Source organism: Pelobates fuscus, chromosome 13, assembly GCF_036172605.1.
Source record: "Pelobates fuscus isolate aPelFus1 chromosome 13, aPelFus1.pri, whole genome shotgun sequence".
Taxonomy (NCBI): Eukaryota; Metazoa; Chordata; class Amphibia; order Anura; family Pelobatidae; genus Pelobates; species Pelobates fuscus.
The window spans coordinates 1,941,048-1,959,318 of NC_086329.1; the positions used below are offsets into that span (position 1 = coordinate 1,941,048).

Sequence of the window (18,271 nt, forward strand, 5' to 3'; positions counted from 1 at the left end):
ACTTACCTGGGAGCCCAGGGAGTCCCCCTCCTTCCTCTCCGGCCCCTCTGGGCCATGTGATCGCGAGGTCCTTGCGAGGACCCCGCGATCACATGGACGGCATAGCCGTCCAAGGCATTGCCAGCAGGGGGGGTGCCTGTAATGACAGGTACTCCCCCTGCTGTCTGAAAAAAAAAAAAAATGAGTTAAAACAGTGTAAAAATAAATAATATATACTTAGATCATATATATATATTTATTATATATATGATCTAAGTATATATATACACACATATACACACATACACATAAATATGCATACACTACGTGTATTTTAATATTTTAATATTAATATATACATAATTATATATATATTCAAATGGAAAGAGTGCACTCAAAGGTCTTCTTAAGTGCACTCTTTCCATTTGAATATATTGAAGGCTGAGGCAGCACCGAGGCAAGTACAAGACCGGTACATTGAGTGCGGGACATCTGCAGTTTGTATTAATTATATATATATATATATATATATTAATATCAAAATACACGTACAATGATATTGATTAAATATTGATTGATTAAATATATATATAATTTTCATTATATATATATTTATATATAATAAAAAATAAATAAATATATAAATACGTTAAAAAAATAAATAATAAAAAAATAATAAAAAAAATAGATAAAAAATATATAAACATGCGTAATTTCGTTCTAACTGTATTTTAAAATTAATATATATATATATATATTGATATCAAAATACATGTAGAACGAAATAATATATATATCTATATACATAAGTATATACGTATATATCACTATGTATATACCTATATATAAATAAAAATTATAAAAAAAAATTATATACATATATATACACACATATATATATAATAATTCTACGCATATATTTATGTAATAATTTTACATAATTAGGTCATTTTATTAATTACAATTTGCAGGACCTGCCTGCCAACCCAGGCCAAAAGTTCAGGGAATTACATTGTCTAGCACTATATTTAACTCTGTAACTTTCCAAGACACCATGAAACCTGTACATGGGGGGATACTGTTTTACTCGGAAGACTTCGCTGAACACAAATATTAGTGTTTCAAAACAGTAAAATATATTACAACGACGATATCGTCAGTGACAGTGACATTTTTTGCATTTTTCACACACAAATGGCACTTACACTGACGATATAATTGTTGTGATACGTTTTACTGTTTTGAAACACTAATATTTGTGTTCAGCGAGGTCTCCTGAGTATAACAGTACCCCTCATGTACAGGTTTTATGGTGTTTTCAAAAGTTACAGAGTCAAATATAAGGTTTGCGTTTCAGTTTTTCACATTAAAATTCGCCAGGTTGCCTTTGAGACCGTATGAATGAATGACCAGGAATGAAAATTATCCCCATGATGGCATACCATTTGCAATAGTAGACAACCCAGGGTATTGCAAATAGGGTATGTTCAGTTTTTTTAGTAGCCACTTAGTCACAAACACTGGCCAAAATTTGCGTTCAAATTAGTTTTTTGCATTTTCAAATATTAACACTAACTTTGGCCAGTGTTTGTGACCAAGTGGCTACTAAAAAAGACTGGACATACTCAATTTGCAATACCTTAGGTTGTCTACTTTTGCAAATGGTATGCCATCATGGGGGTAATTCTTATTTCTGGGCTACCATATGGTCTCAAAGGCAACGTAACCAATCTGGCGAATTTCAATGTAAAAAAACTGAAATATGTAACACGCTATATTTGACCCTGTAACTTCCCAAAACACCATAAAACCTGTACATAGGGGGTACTGTTTTACACGCGAGACATCGCTGAATACAAATATGTGTATTGTATTGCAGTAAAAGCAAACAGTATTATGACATTCACAGTTAGAATGTCGCGTAGAACTAAAAAAAATTAAAAAAATTCTTATTTTCTCCCATTTTTTTAATCTTTTTTTCATATTAAATTATGTTCCATACCTAAATATTTGATGTTAAACGAAAGCCCCGTTTCCCCTGAATAAAATGATATATAATAATGGGGGGTGCATTTAATATGAAAGAGGTGAATTATGGTTGGACAGACATATAGCGCAAATGCCAGGTTTTGTTTACGTTTTTTTGGATCACAACTTGTACATTTGGCTGCGGTCTTAAGGGGTTAAAAAGGATTTCCTTTCTGCAGCATATAATGACTGCATACATCAGGGCAGCACATTTTAAATGACAGTTTATGTGATTTAGGTTCAATAAAATGTAACAAATCAGGAAATCCTAAATTGCATTCCACAAAACTGCAGCTGCTTTCTCTTCCTCCAGTGTGCACCACCGCTGTCTGCAGCATAGATTAAAACGGGTGGGAGATCATTAGAGCCATGCATATCACCAGTAAAACGCGTAGGAGGGCATTACAGCCATGCATATCGCTAGTAAAATGCGTGGGATGTCATTAGACCCTGACAGTCACATGTAAAATGTGTGGGAGCTAATCGGATCCATGACCACCACATATAAAACGCGTGTGAGGTGATTAGATCCAAGCAGTAACATGTAAAAACGCGTGTGAGGTGATTAGATCCATGACAGTCACATGTAAAACGCGTGAGAGGTCATTAGATCCATGACAGTCACATGTAAAACGCGTGAGAGGTCATTAGATCCATGACAGTCACATGTAAAATGTGTGAGGGGTCATTAGATCCATAAATGTGAGGATACTACATGGCTCTCTACAATCACAGGAAGAAATGGGTGGCTACATTCAGTGTCAGTGTGTGGGCGAGGTTTGTCCTTGGGTGCGGCTCAGTGTCAGTGTGTGGGCGGGGTTTGTCCTTGGGTGCGGCTCAGTGTCAGTGTGTAGGCGGGGTTTGTCCTGGGTGCGGCTCAGTGTCAGTGTGTGGGCGGGGTTTGTCCCCGGGTGGGTGTGGTTTGTCCTGGGTGCAGCTCAGTGTCCGTGTGTGGGCGGGGTTTGTCCCTGGGTGCGGCTCAGTGTCAGTGTGTGGGCGGGGTTTGTCCCTGGGTGCGGCTCGGTGTCAGTGTGTGGGCTGGGTTTGTCCCTGGGTGCGGCTCAGTGTCAGTGTGTGGGCGTGGTTTGTCCCTGGGTGCGGCTCGGTGTCAGTGTGTGGGCGTGGTTTGTCCCTGGATGCGGCTCAGTGTCAGTGTGTGGGCGGGGTTTGTCCCTGGGTGCGGCTCAGTGTCAGTGTGTGGGCGGGGTTTGTCCCTGGGTGCGGCTCAGTGTCAGTGTGTGGGCGGGGTTTGTCCCTGGGTGCGGCTCAGTGTCAGTGTGTGGGCGGGGTTTGTCCCTGGGTGCGGGTCAGTGTGTGGGCGGGGTTTGTCCCTGGGTGCGGCTCAGTGTCAGTGTGTGGGCGTGGTTTGTCCTGGGTGCGGCTCAGTGTCAGTGTGTGGGCGTGGTTTGTCCCTGGGTGCAGCTCGGTGTCAGTGTGTGGGCGGGGTTTGTCCCTGGGTGCGGCTCAGTGTCAGTGTGTGGGCGGGGTTTGTCCCTGGGTGAGGCTCAGTGTCAGTGTGTGGGCGGGGTTTGTCCCTGGGTGAGGCTCAGTGTCAGTGTGTGGGCGGGGTTTGTCCCTGGGTGCGGCTCGGTATCAGTGTGTGGGCGGGGTTTGTCCCTGGGTGAGGCTCGGTATCAGTGTGTGGGCGGGGTTTGTCCCTGGGTGAGGCTCAGTGTCAGTGTGTGGGCGGGGTTTGTCCCTGGGTGCGGCTCGGTGTCAGTGTGTGGGCGGGGTTTGTCCCTGGGTGCGGCTCAGTGTCAGTGTGTGGGCGGGGTTTGTCCCTGGGTGCGGCTCAGTGTCAGTGTGTGGGCGGGGTTTATCCTGGGTGCGGCTCGGTATCAGTGTGTGGGCGGGGTTTGTCCCTGGGTGCGGCTCAGTGTCAGTGTGTGGGCGGGGTTTATCCTGGGTGCGGCTCGGTATCAGTGTGTGGGCGGGGTTTGTCCCTGGGTGCGGCTCAGTGACAGTGTGTGGGCGGGGTTTGTCCCTGGGTGCGGCTCAGTGTCAGTGTGTGGGCGGGGTTTGTCCCTGGGTGCGGCTCAGTGTCAGTGTGTGGGCGGGGTTTGTCCCTGGGTGCGGCTCAGTGTCAGTGTGTGGGCGTGGTTTGTCCCTGGGTGCGGCTCAGTGTCAGTGTGTGGGCGGGGGTTGTCCCTGGGTGCGGCTCAGTGTCAGTGTGTGGGCGGGGTTTGTCCCTGGGTGCGGCTCAGTGTCAGTGTGTGGGCGTGGTTTGTCCCTGGGTGCGGCTCAGTGTCAGTGTGTGGGCGTGGTTTGTCCCTGGGTGCGGCTCAGTGTCAGTGTGTGGGCGGGGTTTGTCCCTGGGTGCGGCTCAGTGTCAGTGTGTGGGCGGGGTTTGTCCCTGGGTGCGGCTCAGTGTCAGTGTGTGGGCGGGGTTTGTCCCTGGGTGAGGCTCAGTGTCAGTGTGTGGGCGGGGTTTGTCCCTGGGTGCGGCTCAGTGTCAGTGTGTGGGCGGGGGTTGTCCCTGGGTGCGGCTCAGTGTCAGTGTGTGGGCGGGGTTTGTCCCTGGGTGCGGCTCAGTGTCAGTGTGTGGGCGGGGTTTGTCCCTGGGTGCGGCTCAGTGTCAGTGTGTGGGCGGGGTTTGTCCCTGGGTGCGGCTCAGTGTCAGTGTGTGGGCGGGGTTTGTCCCTGGGTGCGGCTCAGTGTCAGTGTGTGGGCGGGGTTTGTCCTGGGTGCGGCTCAGTGTCAGTGTGTGGGCGGGGTTTGTCCTGGGTGCGGCTCAGTGTCAGTGTGTGGGCGGGGTTTGTCCCTGGGTGCAGCTCAGTGTCAGTGTGTGGGTGGGGTTTGTCCTGGGTGCGGCTCAGTGTCAGTGTGTGGGCGGGGTTTGTCCCTGGGTGCGGCTCAGTGTCAGTGTGTGGGCGGGGTTTGTCCCTGGGTGCGGCTCAGTGTCAGTGTGTGGGCGGGGTTTGTCCCTGGGTGCGGCTCAGTGTCAGTGTGTGGGCGTGGTTTGTCCCTGGGTGCGGCTCAGTGTCAGTGTGTGGGCGGGGTTTGTCCCTGGGTGCGGCTCAGTGTCAGTGTGTGGGCGGGGTTTGTCCCTGGGTGCGGCTCAGTGTCAGTGTATGGGCGGGGTTTGTCCCTGGGTGCGGCTCAGTGTCAGTGTATGGGCGGGGTTTGTCCCTGGGTGCGGCTCAGTGTCAGTGTATGGGCGGGGTTTGTCCTTGGGTGCGGCTCAGAGTCAGTGTGTGGGCGGGGTTTGTCCCTGGGTGCGGCTCAGTGTCAGTGTGTGGGCGGGGTTTGTCCCTGGGTGCGGCTCAGTGTCAGTGTATGGGCGGGGTTTGTCCTTGGGTGCGGCTCAGAGTCAGTGTGTGGGCGGGGTTTGTCCCTGGGTGCGGCTCAGTGTCAGTGTATGGGCGGGGTTTGTCCTGGGTGCGGCTCGGTGTCAGTGTGTGGGCGGGGTTTGTCCCTGGGTGAGGCTCAGTGTCAGTGTGTGGGCGGGGTTTGTCCCTGGGTGCGGCTCGGTGTCAGTGTGTGGGCGGGGTTTGTCCTGGGTGCGGCTCAGTGTCAGTGTGTGGGCGGGGTTTGTCCCTGGGTGCGGCTCAGTGTCAGTGTGTGGGCGGGGTTTGTCCTTGGGTGCGGCTCAGTGTCAGTGTATGGGCGGGGTTTGTCCCTGGGTGCGGCTCAGTGTCAGTGTGTGGGTGGGGTTTGTCCCTGGGTGCGGCTCAGTGTCAGTGTATGGGCGGGGTTTGTCCCTGGGTGCGGCTCAGTGTCAGTGTGTGGGCGGGGTTTGTCCCTGGGTGCGGCTCAGTGTCAGTGTGTGGGCGGGGTTTGTCCCTGGGTGCGGCTCAGTGTCAGTGTGTGGGCGGGGTTTGTCCCTGGGTGCGGCTCAGTGTCAGTGTGTGGGCGGGGTTTGTCCCTGGGTGCGGCTCAGTGTCAGTGTGTGGGCGGGGTTTGTCCTTGGGTGCGGCTCAGTGTCAGTGTGTGGGTGGGGTTTGTCCCTGGGTGCGGCTCAGTGTCAGTGTGTGGGCGGGGTTTGTCCTTGGGTGCGGCTCAGTGTCAGTGTATGGGCGGGGTTTGTCCTGGGTGCGGCTCAGTGTCAGTGTGTGGGCGGGGTTTGTCCCTGGGTGCGGCTCAGTGTCAGTGTGTGGGCGGGGTTTGTCCCTGGGTGCGGCTCAGTGTCAGTGTGTGGGCGGGGTTTGTCCCTGGGTGCGGCTCAGTGTCAGTGTGTGGGCGGGGTTTGTCCCTGGGTGCGGCTCAGTGTCAGTGTGTGGGCGGGGTTTGTCCCTGGGTGCGGCTCAGTGTCAGTGTGTGGGCGGGGTTTGTCCCTGGGTGCGGCTCAGTGTCAGTGTGTGGGCGGGGTTTGTCCTTGGGTGCGGCTCAGTGTCAGTGTATGGGCGGGGTTTGTCCCTGGGTGCGGCTCGGTGTCAGTGTGTGGGCGGGGTTTGTCCCTGGGTGCGGCTCAGTGTCAGTGTATGGGCGGGATTTGTCCTTGGGTGCGGCTCAGTGTCAGTGTATGGGCGGGGTTTGTCCCTGGGTGAGGCTCAGTGTCAGTGTGTGGGCGGGGTTTGTCCTTGGGTGCGGCTCAGTGTCAGTGTATGGGCGGGGTTTGTCCCTGGGTGCGGCTCAGTGTCAGTGTGTGGGCGGGGTTTGTCCCTGGGTGCGGCTCAGTGTCAGTGTGTGGGCGGGGTTTGTCCCTGGGTGCGGCTCAGTGTCAGTGTGTGGGCGGGGTTTGTCCCTGGGTGCGGCTCAGTGTCAGTGTGTGGGCGGGGTTTGTCCCTGGGTGCGGCTCAGTGTCAGTGTGTGGGCGGGGTTTGTCCCTGGGTGCGGCTCAGTGTCAGTGTGTGGGCGGGGGTTGTCCCTGGGTGCGGCTCAGTGTCAGTGTGTGGGCGGGGGTTGTCCCTGGGTGCGGCTCAGTGTCAGTGTGTGGGCGGGATTTGTCCGTGGGTGCGGCTCAGTGTCAGTGTGTGGGCGGGGTTTGTCCCTGGGTGCGGCTCAGTGTCAGTGTGTGGGCGGGGTTTGTCCCCGGGTGGGTGTGGTTTGTCCTGGGTGCGGCTCAGTGTCAGTGTGTGGGCGTGGTTTGTCCCTGGGTGCGGCTCAGTGTCAGTGTGTGGGCGGGGTTTGTCCCTGGGTGCGGCTCAGTGTCAGTGTGTGGGCGGGGTTTGTCCCTGGGTGCGGCTCAGTGTCAGTGTGTGGGCGGGGTTTGTCCCTGGGTGCGGCTCAGTGTCAGTGTGTGGGCGGGGTTTGTCCCTGGGTGCGGCTCAGTGTCAGTGTGTGGGCGGGGTTTGTCCCTGGGTGCGGCTCAGTGTCAGTGTGTGGGCGGGGTTTGTCCCTGGGTGCGGCTCAGTGTCAGTGTGTGGGCGGGGTTTGTCCTTGGGTGCGGCTCAGTGTCAGTGTGTAGGCGGGGTTTGTCCTGGGTGCGGCTCAGTGTCAGTGTGTGGGCGGGGTTTGTCCCCGGGTGGGTGTGGTTTGTCCTGGGTGCAGCTCAGTGTCCGTGTGTGGGCGGGGTTTGTCCCTGGGTGCGGCTCAGTGTCAGTGTGTGGGCGGGGTTTGTCCCTGGGTGCGGCTCGGTGTCAGTGTGTGGGCTGGGTTTGTCCCTGGGTGCGGCTCAGTGTCAGTGTGTGGGCGTGGTTTGTCCCTGGGTGCGGCTCGGTGTCAGTGTGTGGGCGTGGTTTGTCCCTGGATGCGGCTCAGTGTCAGTGTGTGGGCGGGGTTTGTCCCTGGGTGCGGCTCGGTGTCAGTGTGTGGGCGGGGTTTGTCCTGGGTGCGGCTCGGTATCAGTGTGTGGGCGGGGTTTGTACCTGGGTGCGGCTCAGTGTCAGTGTGTGGGCTGGGTTTGTCCTTGGGTGCGGCTCGGTGTCAGTGTGTGGGCTGGGTTTGTCCTTGGGTGCGGCTCAGTGTCAGTGTGTGGGCGGGGTTTGTCCTTGGGTGCGGCTCAGTGTCAGTGTGTGGGTGGGGTTTGTCCTTGGGTGCGGCTCAATGTCAGTGTGTAGGCGGGGTTTGTCCTTGGGTGCGGCTCAGTGTCAGTGTATGGGCGGGGTTTGTCCTTGGGTGCGGCTCAGAGTCAGTCTGTGGGCGGGGTTTGTCCCTGGGTGCGGCTCAGTGTCAGTGTGTGGGCGGGGTTTGTCCCTGGGTGCGGCTCAGTGTCAGTGTGTGGGTGGGGTTTGTCCTTGGGTGCGGCTCAGTGTCAGTGTGTGGGTGGGGTTTGTCCTGGGTGCGGCTCAGTGTCAGTGTGTGGGCGGGGTTTGTCCTTGGGTGCGGCTCAGTGTCAGTGTGTAGGCGGGGTTTGTCCTGGGTGCGGCTCAGTGTCAGTGTGTGGGCGGGGTTTGTCCTGGGTGCGGCTCGGTATCAGTGTGTGGGCGGGGTTTGTACCTGGGTGCGGCTCAGTATAAGTGTGTGGGCGGGGTTTGTCCTGGGTGCGGCTCAGTGTCAGTGTGTGGGCGGGGTTTGTCCCTGGGTGCGGCTCAGTGTCAGTGTGTGGGCGGGGTTTGTCCCTGGGTGCGGCTCAGTGTCAGTGTGTGGGCGGGGTTTGTCCCTGGGTGCGGGTCAGTGTGTGGGCGGGGTTTGTCCCTGGGTGCGGCTCAGTGTCAGTGTGTGGGCGTGGTTTGTCCTGGGTGCGGCTCAGTGTCAGTGTGTGGGCGGGGTTTGTCCCTGGGTGCAGCTCGGTGTCAGTGTGTGGGCGGGGTTTGTCCCTGGGTGCGGCTCAGTGTCAGTGTGTGGGCGGGGTTTGTCCCTGGGTGAGGCTCAGTGTCAGTGTGTGGGCGGGGTTTGTCCCTGGGTGAGGCTCAGTGTCAGTGTGTGGGCGGGGTTTGTCCCTGGGTGCGGCTCGGTATCAGTGTGTGGGCGGGGTTTGTCCCTGGGTGAGGCTCGGTATCAGTGTGTGGGCGGGGTTTGTCCCTGGGTGAGGCTCAGTGTCAGTGTGTGGGCGGGGTTTGTCCCTGGGTGCGGCTCGGTGTCAGTGTGTGGGCGGGGTTTGTCCCTGGGTGCGGCTCAGTGTCAGTGTGTGGGCGGGGTTTGTCCCTGGGTGCGGCTCAGTGTCAGTGTGTGGGCGGGGTTTATCCTGGGTGCGGCTCGGTATCAGTGTGTGGGCGGGGTTTGTCCCTGGGTGCGGCTCAGTGTCAGTGTGTGGGCGGGGTTTATCCTGGGTGCGGCTCGGTATCAGTGTGTGGGCGGGGTTTGTCCCTGGGTGCGGCTCAGTGACAGTGTGTGGGCGGGGTTTGTCCCTGGGTGCGGCTCAGTGTCAGTGTGTGGGCGGGGTTTGTCCCTGGGTGCGGCTCAGTGTCAGTGTGTGGGCGGGGTTTGTCCCTGGGTGCGGCTCAGTGTCAGTGTGTGGGCGGGGTTTGTCCCTGGGTGCGGCTCAGTGTCAGTGTGTGGGCGTGGTTTGTCCCTGGGTGCGGCTCAGTGTCAGTGTGTGGGCGGGGGTTGTCCCTGGGTGCGGCTCAGTGTCAGTGTGTGGGCGGGGTTTGTCCCTGGGTGCGGCTCAGTGTCAGTGTGTGGGCGTGGTTTGTCCCTGGGTGCGGCTCAGTGTCAGTGTGTGGGCGTGGTTTGTCCCTGGGTGCGGCTCAGTGTCAGTGTGTGGGCGGGGTTTGTCCCTGGGTGCGGCTCAGTGTCAGTGTGTGGGCGGGGTTTGTCCCTGGGTGCGGCTCAGTGTCAGTGTGTGGGCGGGGTTTGTCCCTGGGTGAGGCTCAGTGTCAGTGTGTGGGCGGGGTTTGTCCCTGGGTGCGGCTCAGTGTCAGTGTGTGGGCGGGGGTTGTCCCTGGGTGCGGCTCAGTGTCAGTGTGTGGGCGGGGTTTGTCCCTGGGTGCGGCTCAGTGTCAGTGTGTGGGCGGGGTTTGTCCCTGGGTGCGGCTCAGTGTCAGTGTGTGGGCGGGGTTTGTCCCTGGGTGCGGCTCAGTGTCAGTGTGTGGGCGGGGTTTGTCCTGGGTGCGGCTCAGTGTCAGTGTGTGGGCGGGGTTTGTCCCTGGGTGCAGCTCAGTGTCAGTGTGTGGGTGGGGTTTGTCCTGGGTGCGGCTCAGTGTCAGTGTGTGGGCGGGGTTTGTCCCTGGGTGCGGCTCAGTGTCAGTGTGTGGGCGGGGTTTGTCCCTGGGTGCGGCTCAGTGTCAGTGTGTGGGCGGGGTTTGTCCCTGGGTGCGGCTCAGTGTCAGTGTGTGGGCGGGGTTTGTCCCTGGGTGCGGCTCAGTGTCAGTGTGTGGGCGTGGTTTGTCCCTGGGTGCGGCTCAGTGTCAGTGTGTGGGCGGGGTTTGTCCCTGGGTGCGGCTCAGTGTCAGTGTGTGGGCGGGGTTTGTCCCTGGGTGCGGCTCAGTGTCAGTGTATGGGCGGGGTTTGTCCCTGGGTGCGGCTCAGTGTCAGTGTATGGGCGGGGTTTGTCCCTGGGTGCGGCTCAGTGTCAGTGTATGGGCGGGGTTTGTCCTTGGGTGCGGCTCAGAGTCAGTGTGTGGGCGGGGTTTGTCCCTGGGTGCGGCTCAGTGTCAGTGTGTGGGCGGGGTTTGTCCCTGGGTGCGGCTCAGTGTCAGTGTATGGGCGGGGTTTGTCCTTGGGTGCGGCTCAGAGTCAGTGTGTGGGCGGGGTTTGTCCCTGGGTGCGGCTCAGTGTCAGTGTATGGGCGGGGTTTGTCCTGGGTGCGGCTCGGTGTCAGTGTGTGGGCGGGGTTTGTCCCTGGGTGAGGCTCAGTGTCAGTGTGTGGGCGGAGTTTGTCCCTGGGTGCGGCTCGGTGTCAGTGTGTGGGCGGGGTTTGTCCTGGGTGCGGCTCAGTGTCAGTGTGTGGGCGGGGTTTGTCCCTGGGTGCGGCTCAGTGTCAGTGTGTGGGCGGGGTTTGTCCTTGGGTGCGGCTCAGTGTCAGTGTATGGGCGGGGTTTGTCCCTGGGTGCGGCTCAGTGTCAGTGTGTGGGTGGGGTTTGTCCCTGGGTGCGGCTCAGTGTCAGTGTATGGGCGGGGTTTGTCCCTGGGTGCGGCTCAGTGTCAGTGTGTGGGCGGGGTTTGTCCCTGGGTGCGGCTCAGTGTCAGTGTGTGGGCGGGGTTTGTCCCTGGGTGCGGCTCAGTGTCAGTGTGTGGGCGGGGTTTGTCCCTGGGTGCGGCTCAGTGTCAGTGTGTGGGCGGGGTTTGTCCCTGGGTGCGGCTCAGTGTCAGTGTGTGGGCGGGGTTTGTCCTTGGGTGCGGCTCAGTGTCAGTGTGTGGGTGGGGTTTGTCCCTGGGTGCGGCTCAGTGTCAGTGTGTGGGCGGGGTTTGTCCTTAGGTGCGGCTCAGTGTCAGTGTATGGGCGGGGTTTGTCCTGGGTGCGGCTCAGTGTCAGTGTGTGGGCGGGGTTTGTCCCTGGGTGCGGCTCAGTGTCAGTGTGTGGGCGGGGTTTGTCCCTGGGTGCGGCTCAGTGTCAGTGTGTGGGCGGGGTTTGTCCCTGGGTGCGGCTCAGTGTCAGTGTGTGGGCGGGGTTTGTCCCTGGGTGCGGCTCAGTGTCAGTGTGTGGGCGGGGTTTGTCCCTGGGTGCGGCTCAGTGTCAGTGTGTGGGCGGGGTTTGTCCCTGGGTGCGGCTCAGTGTCAGTGTGTGGGCGGGGTTTGTCCTTGGGTGCGGCTCAGTGTCAGTGTATGGGCGGGGTTTGTCCCTGGGTGCGGCTCGGTGTCAGTGTGTGGGCGGGGTTTGTCCCTGGGTGCGGCTCAGTGTCAGTGTATGGGCGGGATTTGTCCTTGGGTGCGGCTCAGTGTCAGTGTATGGGCGGGGTTTGTCCCTGGGTGAGGCTCAGTGTCAGTGTGTGGGCGGGGTTTGTCCTTGGGTGCGGCTCAGTGTCAGTGTATGGGCGGGGTTTGTCCCTGGGTGCGGCTCAGTGTCAGTGTGTGGGCGGGGTTTGTCCCTGGGTGCGGCTCAGTGTCAGTGTGTGGGCGGGGTTTGTCCCTGGGTGCGGCTCAGTGTCAGTGTGTGGGCGGGGTTTGTCCCTGGGTGCGGCTCAGTGTCAGTGTGTGGGCGGGGTTTGTCCCTGGGTGCGGCTCAGTGTCAGTGTGTGGGCGGGGGTTGTCCCTGGGTGCGGCTCAGTGTCAGTGTGTGGGCGGGGGTTGTCCCTGGGTGCGGCTCAGTGTCAGTGTGTGGGCGGGATTTGTCCGTGGGTGCGGCTCAGTGTCAGTGTGTGGGCGGGGTTTGTCCCTGGGTGCGGCTCAGTGTCAGTGTGTGGGCGGGGTTTGTCCCCGGGTGGGTGTGGTTTGTCCTGGGTGCGGCTCAGTGTCAGTGTGTGGGCGTGGTTTGTCCCTGGGTGCGGCTCAGTGTCAGTGTGTGGGCGTGGTTTGTCCCTGGGTGCGGCTCAGTGTCAGTGTGTGGGCGTGGTTTGTCCCTGGGTGCGGCTCAGTGTCAGTGTGTGGGCGGGGTTTGTCCTGGGTGCGGCTCGGTATCAGTGTGTGGGCGGGGTTTGTCCCTGGGTGCGGCTCAGTGTCAGTGTGTGGGCGGGGTTTGTCCCTGGGTGCGGCTCAGTGTCAGTGTGTGGGCGGGGTTTGTCCCTGGGTGCGGCTCAGTGTCAGTGTGTGGGCGTGGTTTGTCCCTGGGTGCGGCTCAGTGTCAGTGTGTGGGCTGGGTTTGTCCCTGGGTGCGGCTCAGTGTCAGTGTATGGGCGGGGTTTGTCCCTGGGTGCGGCTCAGTGTCAGTGTGTGGGCGGGGTTTGTCCCTGGGTGCGGCTCAGTGTCAGTGTGTGGGCGGGGTTTGTCCCTGGGTGCGGCTCAGTGTCAGTGTGTGGGCGGGGTTTGTCCCTGGGTGCGGCTCAGTGTCAGTGTGTGGGCGGGGTTTGTCCCTGGGTGCGGCTCAGTGTCAGTGTGTGGGCGGGGTTTGTCCCTGGGTGCGGCTCAGTGTCAGTGTGTGGGCGGGGTTTGTCCCTGGGTGCGGCTCAGTGTCAGTGTGTGGGCGGGGGTTGTCCCCGGGTGGGTGTGGTTTATCCTGGGTGCGGCTGTGTGGGCGGGGGTTGTCCCCGGGTGGGTGTGGTTTATCCTGGGTGCGGCTGTGTGTGGGCGTGGTTTAGTCCCCGGGTGGGTGTGGTTTATCCTGGGTGCGGCTGTGTGTGGGCGTGGTTTAGTCCCCGGGTGGGTGTGGTTTATCCTGGGTGCGGCTGTGTGTGGGCGTGGTTTAGTCCCCAGGTGGGTGTGGTTTATCCTGGGTGCGGCTGTGTGTGGGCGTGGTTTAGGACCTGGGTGGGTGTGGTTTATCCTGGGTGAGGCTCGGTGTGGGCGGGGTTTGTCCCTGGGTGTGGCTCAGTGTGGGCGTGGCCATTCCGTCGCGGTGTCTGATGGAGGTGAGGGGGGGGGGGGGTGGAGGCGGGGCCAGCCCGGAGTCTCCGCTCACACTCACCATGTCCGCTGACCAGCCGGCTCTGCAGTCCCGCAACCCACCAGCTCCCAGTCTGAAACCGAGCCACGTGACGCGCCCCGACCAATCAGAGTCCGAGCCGTGACAGGAAGCGGCCGGCGGCCATCTTTATAAAGGGCAGCTGCCCTCCGTGTGACTGGCTGTGTGCGGGGGTCGGGGAGGGCTGACGTCAGACCCCGCTCTCCCCGTGACTCTGGGTTCCTGCCGTGGGTATTTGTTATTAGGGCTGTATTCTCACACAGTGCGCGGGTTTGGGGTAACTGCTTCCAGTATTAAAGATGGCGCCGAGATGGTCCGTGGCAGCTGATGACGTCATGACGCTTGTTACGTGCTCTACATCCTAGAGATAAAAGCTGTGTCTTCCATTCCGGAGCGCTGAGAACATGGCCGCCACCACCCGGGGGAGACTCCGCCTCATCCATTCAGACAGGAAGCTCGGCAGCTACGGGAGCCCCGCTGGACCAAGACAGCAATGCCCGCTCTATTCCTGGCCACTCTCTATGAATACTCTCCGCTCTTCTACATCACCGTGGTGTTTGTCTGCTTCGTCATCACTTCCGGCCTGGTGCTGGGATGGTGAGTGACAGGGGAGGGGGCGGGGCTATAATAATACATAATGTCAGTAACCCCGGCCTGGTGCTGGGATGGTGAGTGACAGGGGAGGGGGGAGGAGCTATAATAACTAGAAAAGCTACAATTTCTGGGGAAATTGTGTGAAGTGTTCTTGCCTCCACCAGTAGTCTACAACTGGAGTGGGCAGAGTAACTGTTATTTATTTATATAGCACATTTAATTGCAACGTTGTTGCCCAAAGTGCTTCACAGTTACATTAAAACATACAGTTATAAAAACATTAGCGGGTGCAAAAGGCCCTGTCTATGACATCACTTGCTGCTGCAGCCTGGCACAGGTCAGAGTATAAATCCTACAGTGAAGAGCTGTATATTGTGAGAATCACAAGACCCAGACCTACATTTTGATGTATAGTATGTCTCTCAGATATTAACAATGAAGGCACAGTCGCAGTTTAGAAATTACCCTTCAAATGTGAGCTTTGCAGAGTGGAGTTTCAATGTTGTTGCATAGCAAGACCACTTAATGTTATCTCACATATATATTATTAAGTGTTCTTGCATAGCAAGACCACTTAATGTTATCTCACATATATATTATTCTTATTATTCTTATTATTCTTATTATAGCCAAATTTGCCACCCTAACTCCTCCCACAGTTTTTACACTACATAGACAAAAATATACCAAAACGTGCAGATTGTTCCCGATCGGATTGCTATTACTTTGTGGAACGTTTCGCCGAATGGTTCACGGAGTATCGTCGTTCTTGTGGCGAAATTTGTCCCATAGGAATGAATGGCAAAGCTAGAGTGGGAGCTGGCAAAAGCTGAAAAATCAGGACATGATTTCTAAACTGCCACCACTCCCTCGTTTTCAGGCCCACCTACACAAATCTTATATCAAAACGTTAAGCTATCCCTGCTGCCACTAGAAATGTCCACGGCTAAGCCATAGTCCTGATAGTTTTCACAATATGACCATTTGTTTGCAACTCACGCAGTCCATTGACATTCATTGAAACTCCACTCTGCAAAGCTCACATTTGAAGGGCAATTTCTAAACTGCGACTGTGCCTTCATTGTTAATATCTCAGAGACATACTATACATCAAAATGTAGGTCTGGGTCTTGTGATTCTCACAATATAAAGCTCTTCACTGTAGGATTTATAGTTTTTAAAATACGACCGTTTGAAGATGGCAACCGCCAAAATACTCTGACCTGTGCAAGGCTGCAGCAGCAAGTGATGTCATAGACAAAGCCTTTTACACCTGCTAATTTTTTATAACTGTATGTTTTAATGTAACTGTGAAGCACTTTGGGCAACAACATTGCAATTAAATGTGCTATATAAATAAATACTAACAGTTACTCTGCCCACTTAGTTGTAGACTACTGATGGAGGCAAGAACACTTCACACAATTTCCCCAGAAATTGTAGCTTTTCTAGTTCTTATTCTTATTATAGCCAAATTTGCCACCCTAACTCCTCCCACAGTTTTTACACTACATAGACAAAAATGTACCAAAACGTGCAGATTGTTCCCGATCGCGTTGCTATTACTTTGTGGAACGTTTCGCCGAATGGTTCTCGGAATATCGTCGTTCTTGTGGCGAAATTTGTCCCATAGGAATGAATGGCAAAGCTAGAGTGGGAGCTGGCAAAAGTTGAAAAATCAGGACATGATTTCTAAACTGCCACCACTCCCTCATTTTCAGGCCCACCTACACAAATCTTATATCAAAACGTTCAGCTATCCCTGCTGCCACTACAAATGTCCACAGCTAAGCCATAGTCCTGATAGTTTTCACAATATGACCATTTGTTTGCAACTCACGCAGTCCATTGACATTCATTGAAACTCCACTCTGCAAAGCTCACATTTGAAGGGCAATTTCTAAACTGCGACTGTGCCTTCATTGTTAATATCTCAGAGACATACTATGCATCACAATGTAGCTCTGGGTCTTGTGATTCTCACAATATAAAGCTCTTCGCTGTAGGATTTATAGTTTTTAAATACGACCGTTTGAAGATGGCAACCGCAAAAATACTCTGACCTGTGCAAGGCTGCAGCAGCAAGTGATGTCATAGACAGGGCATTTTGCACCTGCTAATGGTTTGTATAACTGTATGTTTAATGTAACTGTGAAGCACTTTGGGCAACAACGTTGCAATTAAATGTGCTATATAAATGATAAGTTACTCCGCCCACTCCAGTTGTAGACTACTGGTGGAGGCAAGAACACTTCACACAATTTCCCTAGAACTTTTAGCTTTTCTAGTTATTTATATAGCACATTTAATTTGGAACCTTTTCTAGAACACTCTTTCTTAAAAGGGAAACAGTGGCGGTAAAAAAGGCTTGTTTTTTTTTTAATTTTGACCGGTAGGAGACAAGGAAAGTTGACCTTGGAGCATCCAAGAAGTCTATTCGGTTGTTAGGTTCTTGTAGTATGTGATATGGCTCTGTAATAGGGTTCTTGTAGTATGTGATATGGCTCTGTAATAGGGTTCTTGTAGTATGTGATATGGCTCTGTAATAGGGTTCTTGTAGTATGTGATATGGCCCTGTAATAGGGTTCTTGTAGTATGTGATATGGCTCTGTAATAGGGTTCTTGTAGTATGTGATATGGCTCTGTAATAGGGTTCTTGTAGTATGTGATATGGCTCTGTAATAGGGTTCTTGTAGTATGTGATATGGCTCTGTAATAGGGTTCTTGTAGTATGTGATATGGCTCTGTAATAGGGTTATTGTAGTATGTGATATGGCCCTGTAATAGGGTTCTTGTAGTATGTGATATGGCCCTGTAATAGGGTTCTTGTAGTATGTGATATGGCTCTGTAATAGGGTTCTTGTAGTATGTGATATGGCCCTGTAATAGGGTTCTTGTAGTATGTGATATGGCCCTATAATAAGGTTATTGTAGTATGTGATATGGCCCTGTAATAGGGTTCTTGTAGTATGTGATATGGCCCTATAATAAGGTTATTGTAGTATGCGATATGGCCCTGTAATAGGGTTCTTGTAGTATGTGATATGGCCCTGTAATAGGGTTCTTGTAGTATGTGATATGGCCCTATAATAAGGTTATTGTAGTATGCGATATGGCTCTGTAATAAGGTTATTGTAGTATGTGATATGGCCCTGTAATAGGGTTCTTGTAGTATGTGATATGGCTCTGTAATAAGGTTCTTGTAGTATGTGGTATGGCTCTGTAATAGGGTTCTTGTAGTATGTTATATGGCTCTGTAATAGGGTTCTTGTAGTATGTGATATGGCTCTGTAATAGGGTTCTTGTAGTATGCGATATGGCTCTGTAATAGGGTTCTTGTAGTATGCGATATGGCTCTGTAATAGGGTTCTTGTAGTATGCGATATGGCTCTGTAATAGGGTTCTTGTAGTATGCGATATGGCTCTGTAATAGGGTTCTTGTAGTATGTGATCTGGCTCTGTAATAGGGTTCTTGTAGTATGCGATATGGCTCTGTAATAAGGTTATTGTAGTATGCGATATGGCTCTGTAATAGGGTTCTTGTAGTATGTGATATGGCTCTGTAATAGGGTTCTTGTAGTATGTGATATGGCCCTGTAATAGGGTTCTTGTAGTATGTGATATGGCTCTGTAATAAGGTTCTTGTAGTATGTGATATGGCTCTGTAATAGGGTTCTTGTAGTATGTGATATGGCTCTGTAATAAGGTTCTTGTAGTATGTGATATGGCTCTGTAATAGGGTTCTTGTAGTATGTGATATGGCTCTGTAATAGGGTTCTTGTAGTATGTGATATGGCTCTGTAATAGGGTTCTTGTAGTATGCGATATGGCTCTGTAATAGGGTTCTTGTAGTATGTGATATGGCTCTGTAATAAGGTTCTTGTAGTATGTGATATGGCTCTGTAATAGGGTTCTTGTAGTATGCGATATGGCTCTGTAATAGGGTTCTTGTAGTATGTGGTATGGCTCTGTAATAGGGTTCTTGTAGTATGTTATATGGCTCTGTAATGGGGTTCTTGTAGTATGTGATATGGCTCTGTAATGGGGTTCTTGTAGTATGTGATATGGCTCTGTAATAGGGTTCTTGTAGTATGCGATATGGCTCTGTAATAGGGTTCTTGTAGTATGCGATATGGCTCTGTAATAGGGTTCTTGTAGTATGCGATATGGCTCTGTAATAGGGTTCTTGTAGTATGCGATATGGCTCTGTAATAGGGTTCTTGTAGTATGCGATATGGCTCTGTAATAGGGTTCTTGTAGTATGCGATATGGCTCTGTAATAGGGTTATTGTAGTATGCGATATGGCTCTGTAATAGGGTTATTGTAGTATGCGATATGGCTCTGTAATAAGGTTATTGTAGTATGCGATATGGCTCTGTAATAAGGTTATTGTAGTATGCAATATGGCTCTG

At 53.9% G+C, this 18,271-nt stretch overlaps 2 protein-coding genes across 4 annotated transcripts in view; one reads left to right on the forward strand and one right to left on the reverse strand.

The window, feature by feature from the left end:
• Positions 1-13,370, reverse strand: part of GMFB (glia maturation factor beta) — a 34,243-nt gene extending 20,873 nt beyond the window's left edge. The window contains exon 1 of the mRNA XM_063439787.1: positions 13,268-13,370. Within this exon, the coding sequence (XP_063295857.1) occupies positions 13,268-13,270 (3 nt within the window). The 5' untranslated portion in view covers positions 13,271-13,370. The remainder of the gene's footprint in view (positions 1-13,267) is intronic.
• Positions 13,371-13,474: 104 nt separating this feature from the next.
• The window catches only part of CGRRF1 (cell growth regulator with ring finger domain 1), a 28,517-nt gene continuing 23,720 nt past the window's right edge, over positions 13,475-18,271 (forward strand). For all 3 annotated transcript variants that reach the window (XM_063439785.1, XM_063439783.1, XM_063439784.1), the window contains exon 1: positions 13,475-13,861. In XM_063439785.1, the coding sequence (XP_063295855.1) occupies positions 13,758-13,861 (104 nt within the window). In that variant the 5' untranslated portion in view covers positions 13,475-13,757. The remainder of the gene's footprint in view (positions 13,862-18,271) is intronic.